The following is a 16,565-nucleotide window of genomic DNA, read 5'->3' as shown; positions in this document are numbered from 1 at the left end:
GGGCCCTGATAATAACTGATTGGAGAAGACACTCTACTTATTTCATATCCTCGTTCTTGATCTGCGAGTTGTCCTTAAGAAGTGTATTTTCTGCATGGTATCACAGACAAAGAATATTCAATCGAAAGTGCAAGTTCTTCTAGTTGTTCATTCTCTTTTCCAACCAAAGAGTTATATTTCAATAGTCCTTGATCATATTGGCAGCATCAGCCATCTATTGACAACATGTTGTAACTACTCTCTCATTGGCACGCGCTTACTACTATGAACGTCCTTCTTTTGTTCAATCAATATCTCCAGTCATATGATTTTTTTAATTTCGTTGGGTTATTCACCTATTTCAATCTGGAAGTACACTCTCATGATAGTTCGGCGTGGTGATTTAAAGTGGGTTAACTTAGTTTCGTGAATGTCTTCGTTAAAAGTGATTACAGAGTTAGTTGAACGCCAGTTCACTTGGTTGCCACATTTCTAATTATTTGGGGAGAAGTACTGTAAATTTTGAGATTTATACAATAAACATCAGCAGCTGATCGGGGAAGAAAAACCAGATACACTTTAATGAGTATATTGCAATTGGTGATGTATGTATTGTGTGCATTCGGTGTCACTGGATAAGATTTGGCAACATGATGCTCACAAACCCTCTTATGTCTTCAGGAATCACTAGCAGAGAAATGGTCATTATGGCAGGCATGGATGAACATGAGAGGAAGATAGTGATTGAATTTTGTCATTTGTTAGAGAAATCGAAACAGCTATTCAACGGCCTGAGGTAACTGTCAGTTTTGCCTATTTGTGTTCGTGTATAGTTGGTTGCATACCCCAGCCTTTTATTCAGTAATGTCAGGATATGTCACATTTACATTTGTGTCTATTTATAACATTTGTACAACATTTGACTATCAAAAGTGTTGATTGAAATTGATTTTATGTTCCTGAACCTTCTCTCAATACTGCCTGAAGGTGTCATTTCAAAATGAGGTTTTTTCACGTATTTCTCTGCTTGAATGACTTTGTCAAGAACATACACATGGTTTCAGTACGTATTTTAAAGTGTGATTCATTATTTGCTTTTTATGACATAACTCCATATTATTTTGTATAGGAGTTGTTCTAGAAATCTATGTATATTGAAATTTTGGACTTTTTAATGAATTTTATCTCATAAGTTTGAAAACAAACTTCAAAATATGCCCCACCCCCTTTCCTTGCATTACATTCAAGTTTTCATTGTGTAAGGATACAGGTGACCAATGGTTTTGTTTCAGATATGCTCTGTCGTGTGTATTACGAATATTCCTTATTTTTATCCCCCCTTTTTTTGTCTTCTAGGGATTTACCTCAGTATGGACATAAGCAATGGCAAGCATACTTTGGAAGAACCTTTGACATTTATACTAAATTATGGAAATTTCAGCAACAGCATAGGTACCGGTACTAGTGTATTTCCGTACTTGCTTGAAATAATTTTCATTTTATTATTCTTTTATTGTGACTAAACGTTTTTGTTAATGAATTTTTATTGAAATACTTGGATTTTTCATGTTCATCCTATAAGTATGTGTGCATTTTCTTTTGACAGACAAATTCTGGACTCAAAATATGGGTTGAAGAGGTGGCAAATAGGAGAGATAGCATCCAAAATAGGACAGCTCTATTATCATTATTAGTGAGTAACTATGCAAGAATCAAAGAGTTTTTTGTTTAGTTTTTCTTTTTAGGCATTTCATTGCTCCTCTTTTCTCTTTGCCTTTCAGTCTACGTACAAGTGAAACAAATTACCTGAATGAAGCTTATTCCTTTTATGCAGCTATTCGTGGTAGAGCATACTATTCTAGAGCAGCAAAAGAAGATAGGTGAGCAATGTTCTGAAAATATGCTTACACGTATTGATTCCTTTAACCTGACACATATTGATTCCTTTAACCTGATGGATATATGGTATACATAAAACTGATTTTTATGTCATTCCTTCTAGGTCTGATCTAATGGTGAAGAAGCTACGGTACTATGCACGATTTATTGTTGTGTGTTTACTTCTCAAGAAAATGAAGCTTGTTCGAGATTTGGTTATGGTAAGAGTAATTTCCAAATACTTCATACTTTATTTATATTAGACCATATGATGAATTTTTTGATGGGAAAGGCATAACTTATTTATCAAACTAATAATGGAATTCGAGCATGTTACCCCCACAAATACATAGGCCTAGATAGTGTATTTTTAATTTGTTTTGTAGGTCTTGTCTGTCCATCACATGTTTAGGCCCTACATCACCTTTATGGAGTGGCTACGGAGCCCTGTAATTGTAATGTTGAGTGAGCTGCTTTGTTTATAATGTAATGGCCTCCAATCAAATTTCATGAAATGAGCAATTTTGTTTTAAAGAAGGCAGGCTAGTTACAGTGAAGTTGCTTCGTTTAGTCTTGTACCGGTAGTGAAAAAATTTGGCTGGCAAATTTACTGTTACTTTTCTTGTCCATTTTGGGATTAGGGACACTTCCTTGCTCATTATGAAATTAATCTCAAAGGATCACTGAGATTTTATCTAGAAATTGAAATATGTTTTTTCCACACTTGTATAATTTACCTCTTATACAAATAGGCCCACCTCTTAAGACTTTTTTTACTCATGAACTCCTTATTGTAATATTTTTTATAATAGCACTGTGGATTTTGTGCCTGTACGAAGTAGATAGTTTCACTGTGAGGTTCTGTATGGTACCGGGCGAGTTGGCCGTTCGGTTAGGGGCGCGCAGCTGTAAGCTTGCATCCGGGAGATAGTGAGTTTGAACCCCACTGCTGGCAGCCCTGAAGATTATTTATGATAGTTTCCCAATTTCACACCAGGCAAATGCTGGGCCTGTACCTTAATTAAGGCCACGGCTGCTTCCTTCCCACTCCTAGGCCTTTCCTATCCCATCATCGCCATAAGACCTATCTGTGTTGATGCGACGTAAAGCAGATACTCTTGGATAGTTCGTGTGTTATTTGCTTCCACTTTATTTATATAATTTAATTTAATATTCTGTATGTCTTGTATGTATCTCTCACATGTTTACATCACTCTTAAACCCTGTTATGTACAGTATAAAGTGAAAATCTTCATCTTTTAGATATTAATATAGCAAAACTTTTATGTACTGTAGACTATTTAGGTTCAATTCCCAGTACATCTGTCCCATTTTTCTACTATTTAAATCTTAATTGATGGCAAAATGCCTCAAAGAAACCACTCGAAATAATCACATGGTACTTCATATAGGCCTAACAGGAATTCAGTGTACTGTAGGTTCACCTGTACTGTAACATAATACTCATATATGTATCGTACGCAACAGAGAAAAGTACTGAAGGATAGAGCTTTGGGATATGTGTTCAATGATTTGGGGTCTTAGTGAGACCAACTTTTGAATTTTTCTGTATCATTTTGGTTTTGATGACACTCGGCACAAAGAACTTTATGAATAGCTTTATTGGGTGATAATATCTGAATTTATCTAATTTTGTTACCATAGATGTCATGAAGTGTCTCAAAAGAAAATTTATAATATTGTTTCAAAGGAACATATACCTCTTCATTATTTGAAGGTTTTATCACCGATTTAAAGTTATGGCATCAGTAGATTCCTCAGATCAGTAAATATATATATATATATAGTATATATATATATATATACTAGCTGATGTACCCGTGCTTCGCTACGGAATTCTACATTGTATACAGAATTCTAGGTTAGGTAGTGTGCATGTTGTGAGCAAGATTGTATGAAATTGCATAGCTCTTAACGTTACCCTACAAACGCGACGGGGAAGTCACCAAACATCTTTTCTCATATGAAGACTGAGTTAGGGAATTCTCACTGTAATGGTAGACCTGCTTGGATACCATCAGTCACAATCAGGTTGGGAAGCTTTCATTATAATAGTAGAAACTCACTCTCCACCTGCCTTTTTAAATCCTCAGAATGACTGTCTCAGTGGTTTTCCCAACTGAAATGAACATACATTACAATAACGTCGGCAATGCTTTCATATGAAATACTCGATCAAATGAAAAACCAGACATTTTCCCACTTTTAACGAACAGGACTAAGCTGCCGATCTAAAAGTCCAAAGTTCCAGAGCTGGAATGACCAAGCCGCAGACTACAGTGATCCGTGTACATTCATCGTCCGTCTTCGGCGGGGAGGGGGTCGAATTGTGGCGACTCCCAGGGCAAAAACTATGCTCTTTTACTAATCTGTTTCCTAGTAATACCCGATGAGTCGGAAAGTATCAATTCACTACACTGGCGGCGGAAATATCTATCTGACTTGGAGGCAAATGTTTCCTCCATGCCAGAAATTTGGAATAAAATGAACGTAGAATTCAATAAAAATGAAGAGGAAGAAGCGGATCTTTTCAGGGTTGAGTTATGAGTTATTTAGTGAATTGTAGTACTATAATTTGGAATTGCCCTAATTGTTATTCAAGACCAGTGCATACTACTACTACTCTACTAAGTGATCCTCTGCCTTAAGTACCTATGCCCACTGCTCATCCAAAACAGCGCGTCAGAGTAGGGATCGAACAGCTGGAATACTATGTTGGACCAGTGTGCTACGTACCAGCTGTATCAGAAAATGTATGAACCAAAGGAATGGCATGCTAAAGAAGAAAGTTTTCTAACTCCCCGGCTATTTCCTGCCAGTATTCAGTCAGGCTATTATACTCGCTGCGCAGCAGTAATCCCATCTATCGGAGTTGAGAGGCAGCATAAAAGACAAAGAACATCACAACAAACAATGGTCAATGTAATGTTATTGTTGATCAATGTTATGCCCTTTCAATATTGTAAGCCTTCACATTTAGTTTTCTTGCGACTCTGAAATACCACTCTTATCATAGTCGGTACGTTAAAACTGAATAAAACATAAATGATCGGAAATTGTATTCTCTATAACTTTTGTTATGTAGTACTTTTCGATAGGACCAATAACATACTGTAGGTATTTAACAATTACATTTTAGGCGCCTTCCCCTAAACTATAGTTTCATCCAGGGTGAATAAAATTCTTTATAGCTTAGACTGTAGTTTCTTATTCCCCGACTCAATATACCGATTTTCATTAAATTCTGTTACCCCATTTTCTCATGACTCGGCGTTGATATGGACTTAGCAACAAAAATACATATTCACGAATATCTGTGTTACCATAACCGGTACGGTATAAATGTATGACATAAATGGTCGGAAATTTAATTCTATACAACTTTGGTTATGTAGTATTTATCGATACCACCACTAATAATATAAATATTTGAGAATTAAATTTTAGGCCTTCCACTAAACTACCATTTCACTCAGGGTGAATTAAATGATTTATAGTCTAGATTATAGTGGCTCTTTCTCAGACTTTGGATACCAATTTCCAATGAGATAGGACCACTAAAAAGGCAAATATTTAAGTTTTAGGCCTTCTCCTAAACTACCATTTCACTCAGCGTGAATAAAATTATTTATAGCTTGGATTGTAGCGACTTATTCCCAGACTTTACATACAAATTTTTATTAATATAGGACCAATAATATCATAAATAATTGAAAATTAACTTTTCGGCCTTCCTCTAAACTACCATTTCCGTCAGTGTGAATAAAATTATTTATGGCCTAGATTGTAGCGACGTATTCCCTGACTTTGCATACCAATTTTCATTAAGTTCGTTTTAGCAGTTTTCTAGTGATGCGTGTGCATACATAGACAGACAGACAGAAATTACGGAAAAGTAAAAAGTGCATTTCCTTGTTACTGTGGACATGACCGATACTGAAATACCATTCTTTTCAAATTCTGAGCAATGTACAGACAAAACTCTTATTTTATGTATATAGATGTTTTGTATTTAATTAGGAGGATACATTTAATTTTTTCCTTTGTAAAGTGAAAACCGTCAATACAGAATGATTCTAATATCTTGTACTGAAATATCCTTAGTCAGATTAGGAGGTACTTTGCAGATTTTCATTACGAGGTGTGATTTGTGTTAAATAAGCTAATTATGTCCTCCACCTCATGTGATTACAGAATTCACGGTGTAAACTGCTTGATGAATGTCGGGTAGAATCTTGATGTGGCATCATCATCATCATTGCCCTTTATCCAGCTGTAGCCGGGTAGGGGCAAATATGGTTCCTCTCCACTTTCTTCGGTCTTTCCACCACTCCTCCAACACTGTGTCCCAGTCCAGGTTTCTTTCTATAATGCTGCGTTGGATGGTATCCTTCCATCTCAATCGTGGTCGTCCACAGCCTCTCCTTCCTTGGATTTGCATTTCCATCACCTTTTTTGGCATTCTTTCGTCGCTCATTCGCTTTGTGTGCCCAAACCATCTTAGTCGGCTCTTCTCTATTCTATCATTCATTTTTTCCACTCCAATTTCTTCCCGGATTTTCTCATTCCTTATTTTGTCTCTTCTGCTCTTCTGTATCATACTCCTCAAGAATTTCATTTCGGCCGCCTGTATTTGACTCTCATCCTTCTTTGTCATTGTCCAAGTTTCTGCTCCGTAAGTTGTTATGGGTACGTAATACATCTTGTACATAGTATCCTTTGCTTCCATTGGCACATCTTTGTCCCATAACATATTTCTTACACTATGATAGAAACAACTTCCAGCTTGAATCCTTTTACTAATCTCAGCATCCAGTCGAGCATTCTCCATTAATTCACTCCCCAGGTATTTAAACGTTTCCACTACTTCCAGGTGCTTGTCTGCAAGTCTAATCTGACCTTTCCCTTCTTTCTCCCCTCTAGTCATAACAAGAGTTTTACTCTTTTCTACACTTATTTTCAATCCACATTCTTCAATCTTCCTATTCACCACATTCAGCTGTTCTTGAACCTTCCTGTCGTCTTCTCCCCAAATCACAATATCATCTGCAAATAACATCATGTTCATTTCTCTTCATCAATATGCTGCTTTTGCTGTTCTCATGATGTCATCCATGACTAATGTAAACAGGATTGGTGATAGAACACTTCCCTGTCTCAGCCCACTAGTTATTTTGAACCAACTTGTCCTGCCAACTTGTGTTTGCACGCAACTACAACATTCCTTATACAATGCCATGATCGTGTTTGTTAATCCCTGTCCAATTCCTTTTTGCACCAGACTGTCCCAAACTTTCGTCCTAGGGACACTGTCATATGCCTTTTCAATATCAATGAATGTCATCACCATATCATTCCCGTACTCCCAATGCTTTTCCATTAGTTGCCTCATAATGAAAATGGGTTCTATTGTTGACCTTCCACTTCTGAAACCAAACTGATTTTCCTGTATCTGCTTCTCAACCCTCAACCTTATTCTACTTTCCAGTATCCTTTCCATTATCTTAGCAACATGGGATATTAGAGTAATTCCCCTGTAGTTCTTCAAAACTTTCTTATCACCTTTCTTGAAAATTGGGATGATTATTCCTTTTTGCCAATCCTCAGGGACCTCCTTATTCTCCCAGACCTTCCTGAGAACCCGATATGTCCACTGCAGGCCTACAGCTCCAGCTGCCTTTATCATCTCCACTGAAATTTCATCTATTCCAGCAGTTTTTCCATTCTTCATCTTTCTTACTGCCATTTCAATTTCATTCATTGTAATTTCTTTATCCATTTCTTCGTCAACTAATTGCCTTTCCTGGTCGTCCATTGAATGACTGTCATCCGTTCTTATGTTCAGCAGCTTCTGAAAATATTCTCTCCATCTATTTCTTATTTCTTCTGGCTTTGTTAAAATTATGCCACCTTCATCCTTCACAAATGTGGTGTTTACTTGATCTCCCTTTTTGTTTCTTAAGATACCATACAGTAATTTCTTGCTGCCCTGCGTATCATCTCTCAATGTCTGTGTAAATAAGGCTCAGCTTTTCCTCTTTTCTTCCTCCACTACTTTCTTGGCCAAATTCTTTGCCTCCACATATTTTCTTCTACTTTCTTCAGTCTTAGATGTTTTCCATGCTTTCCATGCCATTTTCTTTTCCTTCACTTTAATCTTTACCCTATCATTCCACCAGTGTTTCTTTGTCTTTCACATTTCCTGATGTTCTATCACACACCTTTTCTGCACATCCAACCAGTGCTTCCTTAAATCTTTTCCATTCCTCTTCAACATTCCCCACCTCTGTCCTGGGTACCAAGGGTATTATTTCCCTTTGAAATTCTTCTTGTATGCTTTTCTCCTTCAACTTCCATACTTTAATTCTTTTCTCTCTTCTTAATTGGGGTTTTTCAATCTTTCCAACTTTCAATTTTCCTATCACAACTCTATGATCTCTACCAAAGGCTTCTTCAGGCATGGCTGTTACATCTACAAGGTTCTTCCGGTGTTCTTTCTCTATGATTATATAATCAATCATGGTCTTTGTTCGTCTGTCTCCCCAGCCATACCTTGTAATCTTCTGACTGTTCTTCTTCCTAAACCAGGTGTTTCCAACAATCATTTGATTCCTCATGCAAAAATCCACCAACAACTCTCCTTCTGGATTTACATTTCCATATCCAAAGGGCCCTACAACATCTTCCTTCCCTTGTCTTTCCATTCCAACTTGTGCATTTAGATCTCCCATCAATAGTACTTCCTTATCTTCTCTCTCTCTCTCCACTTCCTCTAAGAAGTCCTCTAGATGTTCATCTATGCAACCAGTTTGTGGGGCATACAACTGAAATAGATCTTTCACGCCATTTTCAAACTGGAGTCTCATCATCATCCTATCACTGACGTACTTTGTATATTCCAGATATTCTTGGATTTCTCTTCTAAGTATGATGGCCACTCCATTTTTTGCTTCAGGTCCTCCGCTGTAATACAGCCTGTATCCTTCTCTCAGAGGGATCTCCCCTGTACCCCTCTTCTTGGTCTCGCACAGTCCAAGTATGGCTATATCTTTTTCTATCATGAAGTCAACCAGTTCTTCTGTCTTTCCCGTCAGTGTCAGTACATTAACTGTTGCAATTTTGATGTAGTTTGGTGCTGGTTTCCCATTTTTTACAGTTCCCCCAGCACCTGTGAAGAGCTGCGCGTCGCTTTTAGCAGGGGACGCCCTAACCTTTTCCGAGGCACCATATCTGCTTTGTCCATATAGGCTATTGTTACGATGGGCTCGCCACACCCAAAGGCTTGATGTGGCACATTTCATTTTAATGCAATATATCTTTGACTGGTTAGGTTATTAACTGGTTGTATGGTAGGCATGAATTTGTGAAAACTTAATCTTCCATTTTTTCATTCATTTGTGTACAGTTATGACATTCTTCTGCTTTAAAATTTGTGTTAAATTCCTTTGCATGTTATTTTTGTCTTACTCATTTGTAAGAATGTCATATTTGCATGTTGTCCTACTCTTTAATAATTTGCATTGACAGTTTTAATATATCAATATTCATAGCTTTCGGGTGAATGGGTGGTGTTTCTACTTCTTACATTCAAGTTATTAATTTCTGAGAGAGAGAGAGAGAGAGAGAGAGAGAGAGAGAGAGAGAGAGAGATATCTCCTTTGCAAATGCTAATATTTTAGTACCTATTGGATGGATAGCCTATCATGGAGAATTTATTTCATGCTAGTTTTATTTGTTATTACATTGTTTACTTGTTCAAAGGCAAATAATACAACATATATTTTCTGTTGTGTTATGTAGCCTATTATCAGAAGTTTAGAGAACTTTAGTACTTTACCCTCATAATGAAGCATACTAGTAGAAACTTCATCATGGAACTAGTTATACAGAGTTGAAAATGCTGGGATAATGTTATATTTCAAATATTGGGACACTTACAGTCTTAGACCCAACTAATTACAGCTACACATTCAGCAACAGAAGTCACAATAACTCGGAATATTACCGGGCGAGTTGGCCGTGCGGTTAGGGTCGCGCAGCTGTGAGCTTGCAACTGGGAGATAGTGGGTTCAAATTCCTCTGTCGGCAGCCCTGAAGATGGTTTTCCGTGGTTTCCCATTTTCACACCAGTCAAATGCTGGGGCTGTACCTTACTTAAGGCCATGGCCGCTTCCAACTCCTAGGCCTATCCTATCCCATCGTCGCCATAAGACCTATCTGTGTCGGTGCGACATAAAAGCCACTAGCAAAAAGTTATTTAAGTAAGATTCAAATATTGAACCAAAAGCTAACAATCCATTAACAGATGTTACACATTATAGAAGTTGATGTGTCGTAAGTTTTACTATCATACTCGTACCAGTCATACTGTACCGGTACTTTGTAATCATTAGGGCCCAGATTCATATGCACTAAAAACTCCAAAAAATGCGTGCACATATGCACTAAAAATGTTGAAAATATACACAAAATTATGCACTAAAAATAAAATACTCTTACCAAACGTATTATTTAATTTTAACTTGGTTTTAAATTGACAAGCATGTTTCATTCCTTGCAAAATGATGCATGGCAGTAGGTTTTCAAGAGTTTTTCAATGTTTTCAGGGGTCAATGACTGTATGTTGTTGGACAGAATTAATTTATACGCCGAATATTATCGTTCTACTTCGATGGACGTTACTGGGCAATACTTGTAAACTGGCAGTGACTGCTCAGAACATTCTTCCAGCAAAGACTGCCTGATTCCACTTATGTAGTTGCTTATGGATTGAATCTTCTTCAGTCCTGGGTGTGAGTCCTACACTGCACTGTGTTTCCTTTTTTAACATTTTGTCCAGTGTCAACATGGACACCGTTTAAAGAACTGGTGTTGTTTTGAATTAACTGAAGGGATCCGTCTAGGAGTGCACCACAAATTTCTAAGCCCGTAATTTCCTTCGAAATTGACTAATAATGCACATGGATGAAATTGATACATCTATATATACAGTTTCAGATTCAAATGCGCACTTTGCTTCACAAACACACGCAGTATGACTATCATCAATACTTTTAACTACATCTTTCACTTGGTTAAAGTTCTCCTGGTAGAATGATACTGTGGATAACCAAGTTCCCCACCTTGTGAGAACAGGTTCCGGCGGAAGAGAAACCTTGAACAAGAGAACAGTTAAAGGTAGTTAAGTTTTCTTTTTCTTTTCCCTGACCACTACGTCAACGTGAAGAGTGTTTCCATTCACAAATGCACAATGGACAGAAGACGTGAAGAACTATATCGCAAATGCAACACGAGACATATTCAATGTGATACACAGAAAAAAAAGTTACTTGGAGTCTGTGAAATGATTCCTATGGGTCGGATATTTTTAAAATGCATATTTTGAATGTTAGTCCATATTTTGAACGTTAGTGCATATACAGGTATATTTTCCTCTTATGTGTGATCAATTATTTAGGATTTCTAAATTAAATGAAAAACCTAATCAATTCTATATATTGTACATCCCTTGGTAACACAAGAAGCTCTCCTCTCATCAAGGAAAGGGCTTTCAGTGTTGCAATATAAGCAGGTAGATGGATAATGACCCATTTCACAACAGCTATTTCCTTCTTTCTGATATTCCATTCTCCTTGCAGTAGCCTACCAAGGTTTGCCTAAACAAGTGCGTTCATCTGTTACCTTGCTCTTCGTCTATTGCAGTGTTTGACAGATTAAACTGTAAAAATGCCTAAAGGTAAGAGCTCTAGGTCTTTTTTTAATTAAACAGTGAATATCAGGCAATAGTGACTATACAAGATTCAAGAGAATAGTTTTTTCCCCACTTGAAATCACTTTGTTGGCAGATGGAAAAAGGGTACATATCTCTTTTGCAGGGGAAGATAGGAAAACTTAAAAAGGTCCACCTTTTCAATACAAAAATGTTATAGTTTATTTATAACATATATTTGCACTTGGAACTAGTTTCGACGCTGTTTGGCGTCATCAGCCAAAATGTGGGAAATAGGCCAGCATGTAGGCATTTATATTACACAAGGCGTTACATTAAACAATACATATCTTACAAGGAGATAAAAACAGGGACGAATATAGAAACAAATGAATCGTTGAGAAAGCAAAAGTTATACATATTAAAAATAACCTTAACCACACATCTTGCAGTGCGAAAATATTCGTCTTGAATGATTCCTGAATACAAAACACACGTGCACACATTTCTGAAGAGCCAGCAGGCAGGTAAAAGTAAAGTGAAACCTTAAGAGTTCTTCTGAGAAGAGTTCATCATTTTTTCTATGTTCCGACTAACTAATGAAGTTTCCCTTGAGTTCCTGATAAACATACACAACAGGAAATTCTCCTTCACTCTCAACAATAGCTATAAAAGACCAACGGTAAATTGTATTTTAAATACTGTGCAGAGATGTGAAAGCATGATCTTGAACATGATATAACTTCTTCATTTAACCACCTTTGAAAGTCTCTCTCTATATTACATACATATAAAAGAATTTAAGCACAACTTTACTGAAATAAATCAAGATCTTGAGGTATTAGATATTCTGAACAAAGGTTCTTTCCTAGACGTCACTGAAAACCTCTATATTCATTTAGACCAATATTTCAATCCCAACCTAAACTTAAATGATATCTCAGAGAAACCAAAGATCCTATTCGACTTTCTCATTGAATTTTTCAAAAACATGAATATCCCGAAAAACAGATCTGTCTTTCAGATTATGCATAATACTTTGTCACGCCACACACTTTCACCACATCACCCTCCATACTTCCCCTCCTTCCGCTCCTCCTCCCCTACCGCTCCTTCCCTCTCCCCTCCTAATCCAACAATGGCCGCTCCCCAGACCTAAACTATCCAACACGCTCTGTTCCTCTTCATCTCGCGCCATAGCTTTACCGCCTCATGTCCCGCAATAAACATCATAGAAACCTGCCTCTACCCTACACATAACGCTGCAACAATACACCACAAATACTGGCTCAGTCAACCTCCAAACTCTCAGAAAACGTATTCCTTAATACCAATTTTATATTCTTGTCGAGCTGAATACCGGACCTGTGAAGATTACAAGATTATTTTGTGCATCTACAGAACGGTGGTGTTAATGAAGCTATGTAATATAGAGAGAGACTTTCAAAGGTGGTTAAATGAAGAAGTTATATCATGTTCAAGATCATGCTTTCACATCTCTGCACAGTATTTAAAATACAATTTACCGTTGGTCTTTTATAGCTATTGTTGAGAGTGAAGGAGAATTTCCTGTTGTGTATGTTGATCAGGAACTCAAGGGAGACTTCATTAGTTAGTCGGAACATAGAAAAAATGAAATCTTCTCAGAAGAACTCTTAAGGTTTCACCTTACTTTTTCCTGCCTGCTGGCTCTTCAGAAGTGTGTGCGCGTGCGTTTTGTATTCAGGAATCATTCAAGGCAAATATTTTCGCACTGCAAGATGTGTGGTTAAGCTTATTTTTAATATGTAAAACTTTTGCTTTCTCAATGATGCATTTGTTTCTACATTCGTCCCTGTTTTTATCTCCTCGTAAGATGTGTATTGTTTAATGTAACACCTTGTGTAAAAAATTGGGTTAAATGAAGAAGTTATATCATGTTCAAGATCATGCTTTCACGTCTCTGCACAATATTTAAAATGAAATTTACCGTTGGTCTTTATAGCTATTGTTGATAGTGAAGGAGAATTTCCTGTTGTGTATGTTTATCAGGAACTCAAGGGAGACTTCATTAGTTAGTCGGAACATAGAAATAATGATGAACTCTTCTCAGAAGAACTCTTAAGGTTTCACTTTACTTTTTCCTGCCTGCTGGCTCTTCAGAAATGTGTGCGCGTGTGTTTTGTATTCAGGAATCATTCAAGACGAATATTTTCGCACTGCAAGATGTGTGGTTAAGGTTATTTTTAATATGTATAACTTTTGCTTTCTCAATGATTCATTTGTTTCTATATTCGTCCCTGTTTTTATCTCCTTGTAAGATGTGTATTGTTTAATGTAACGCCTTGTGTAATATAAATGCCTACATGCTGGCCTATTTCCCACATTTTGGCTGATGATGACGCCAAACAGCGTCGAAACTAGTTCCAAGTGCAAATATATGTTATAAATAAACTATAACATTTTTGTATTGAAAAGGTGGACCCTATTAAGTTTTCCTATCTTCCATTCTCAGTTCAATACGGACAAAAATGAAATTCTTAGATTTAAATATCTCTTTTGCAATACGATGCAATCCATGGGCCAATCATGTGACATGGATGCGATTTGGAAATAATACTTGAAGAGACTGGCCAGCTTTCAACAAATACGAAGCTGCATCTGCGACTGAATGGTGCATTTTGTAACAATCACTCTCCGAATCGGTAGGCCACAGAAGTCGCAGGGAATCGTTAACAAATCTTGCAATTGTAGCATGGTTGGTTTTTCCTAACACGTTGCACAAAAGTAAATGAGGTTTGCCAGGTTCTTCTGGACATCATTTACCCACTATGAAGTTTGCAATGTATCGACCACATGAATCGGTTGTTTCATCTACCGATATCCAGACTCAGTTCCCTCCTATGTCAGTTCATATCGAATCAATGACAGTACAAACATACATACATTATCATTATAGACTGTTATGCCTTCCAGCGTTCAGTCTGCAAGCCTCTGAGAATTTACTAAACGTCGCCACAATCCTCGATTTGCAACTAGTGTTGTGGCCTCATTTAGTTCTATACCTCTTATCTTTAAATCATTAGAAACCGAGTCTAACCATCGTCGTCTTGGTCTCCCTCTACTTCTCTTACTCTCCATAACAGAGTCCATTATTCTCCTAGGTAACCTATCCTCCTCCATTCGCCTCGCATGACCCCACCACTGAAGCCGGTTTATGCATACAGCTTTATCCATCGAGTTCATTCCTAAATTAGCCTTTATCTCCTCATTCCGAGTACCCTCCTGCCATTGTTCCCACCTGTTTGTACCAGCAATAATTCTCGCTACTTTCATGTCTGTTACTTCTAACTTATAAATAAGATATCCTGAGTCCACCCAGCTTTCGCTCCCATAAAGCAAAGTTGGTCTGAAAACAGACCGATGTATAGATAGTTTCGTCTGGGAGCTCACTTCCTTCTTACAGAATACTGCTGATCGCAACTGCGAGCTCACTGCATTAGCTTTACTACACCTTGATTCAATCTCACTTACTATATTACCATCCTGGGAGAACACACAACCTAAATACTTGAAATTATCGACCTGTTCTAGCTTTCTATCACCAATCTGACATTCGATTGTTGAATTTCTTACCTACTGACATCAATTTAGTCTGATGTAGATGTTTATTCCCATGGGGAACCTAAATTATTTGTCCCGAATGAGTAAATTTAGGTTCCCCATGGGAATAAACATCTACATCATATGATGGCCAGGCAGACATCTATTTTTGGAAATGAGACATAGCTCTCATAGTGCATTGGCACTGCTGGTGGCTTCAAATAGCCTATGCAGTGGCCTCCACAGTATGCACTAGCCTTGCGTCTTGGGTGGTGTGCTAAGTCCCAACTGACGAGCCTAACTTAGCACACGAGGGCGAAACGCAGGCAACCAAGAATGAGTTAGCTGGAAAATTTATAATGTCCAATAACGGACCATTATATTAGTATCAATTTAGTCTTCGAGAGGCTAATTTTCATACCATACTCATTGCACCTATTTTCAAGTTCTAAGATATTAGACTGCAGGCTTTCGGCACAGTCTGCCATTAAGACCAAGTCGTCAGCATAGGCCAAACTGCTTACTACATTTCCACCTAACTGAATCCCTCCCTGCCATTTTATACCTTTCAGCAGATGATCCATGTAAACTACGAACAGCAAAGGTGAAAGATTACAGCCTTGTCTAACTCCTGTAAGTACCCTGAACCAAGAACTCATTCTACCATTAATTCTCAGTGAAGCCCAATTGTCGACATAAATGCATTTGATTGATTTTAATAATCTACCTTTAATTCCAACGTCCCCCAGTATGGCGAACATCTTTTCCCTTGGTACCCTGTCATATGCTTTCTCTAGATCTACTAAACATAAACACAACTGCCTATTCCTCTCATAGCATTTTTCAATTACCTGGCGCATACTGAAAATCTGATACTGACAGCCTCTCTGTGGTCTGAAACCACACTGGTTTTCATCCAACTTCCTCTCATCGACTGATCGCACCCTCCCTTCCAAGATGCCAGTGAATACTTTGCCTGGTATACTAATCAATGAGATACCTCGATAGTTGTTGCAATCCTTCCTATTCCCTTGCTTATAGATAGGTGCAATTACTGCTTTTGTCCAATCTGAAGGTACCTTACCAACACTCCACGCTAATTTTACTACTCTATGAAGCCATTTCATCCCTGCCTTTCCACTCTACTTCACCATTTCACGTCTAATTTCATCTATTCCTGCTGCCTTATGACAATGGAGTTTATTTACTATCCTTTCTACTTCCTCAAGCATAATTTCACCAACATCCTTTTCCTCCTCCCCATGAGCTTGGCTGTTTGCAACACCACCATGATGATTTCCTTTTACCTTGAGAAGATGTTCAAAATATTCCCTCCACCTCTCCAGTGATTCCCTGGGATCTATTATGAGTTCACCTGAATTACTCAAAACACTGT

At 37.6% G+C, this 16,565-nt stretch overlaps 1 protein-coding gene across 2 annotated transcripts in view; it reads left to right on the top strand.

The window, feature by feature from the left end:
- Positions 1–387: 387 nt before the first annotated feature.
- The window catches only part of LOC136864231 (protein SCAI), a 286,500-nt gene continuing 270,322 nt past the window's right edge, over positions 388–16,565 (top strand). Inside the window, exons 1-6 of one of the 2 annotated variants that reach the window (XM_067140962.2) lie at positions 388–584; positions 661–775; positions 1,336–1,431; positions 1,586–1,672; positions 1,761–1,859; positions 1,982–2,078. In XM_067140962.2, the coding sequence (XP_066997063.1) occupies positions 678–775; positions 1,336–1,431; positions 1,586–1,672; positions 1,761–1,859; positions 1,982–2,078 (477 nt within the window). In that variant the 5' untranslated portion in view covers positions 388–584; positions 661–677. Of the gene's footprint in view, positions 776–1,335; positions 1,432–1,585; positions 1,673–1,760; positions 1,860–1,981; positions 2,079–16,565 lie in introns of both variants that reach the window. The other variant, XM_067140961.2, reaches the window with a different exon arrangement.

This window comes from Anabrus simplex, chromosome 2, assembly GCF_040414725.1.
Source record: "Anabrus simplex isolate iqAnaSimp1 chromosome 2, ASM4041472v1, whole genome shotgun sequence".
Lineage (NCBI taxonomy): Eukaryota > Metazoa > Arthropoda > Insecta > Orthoptera > Tettigoniidae > Anabrus > Anabrus simplex.
Note: the sequence above shows the minus strand (reverse complement) of the source record. Positions and strands in the feature narration are given on the sequence as shown.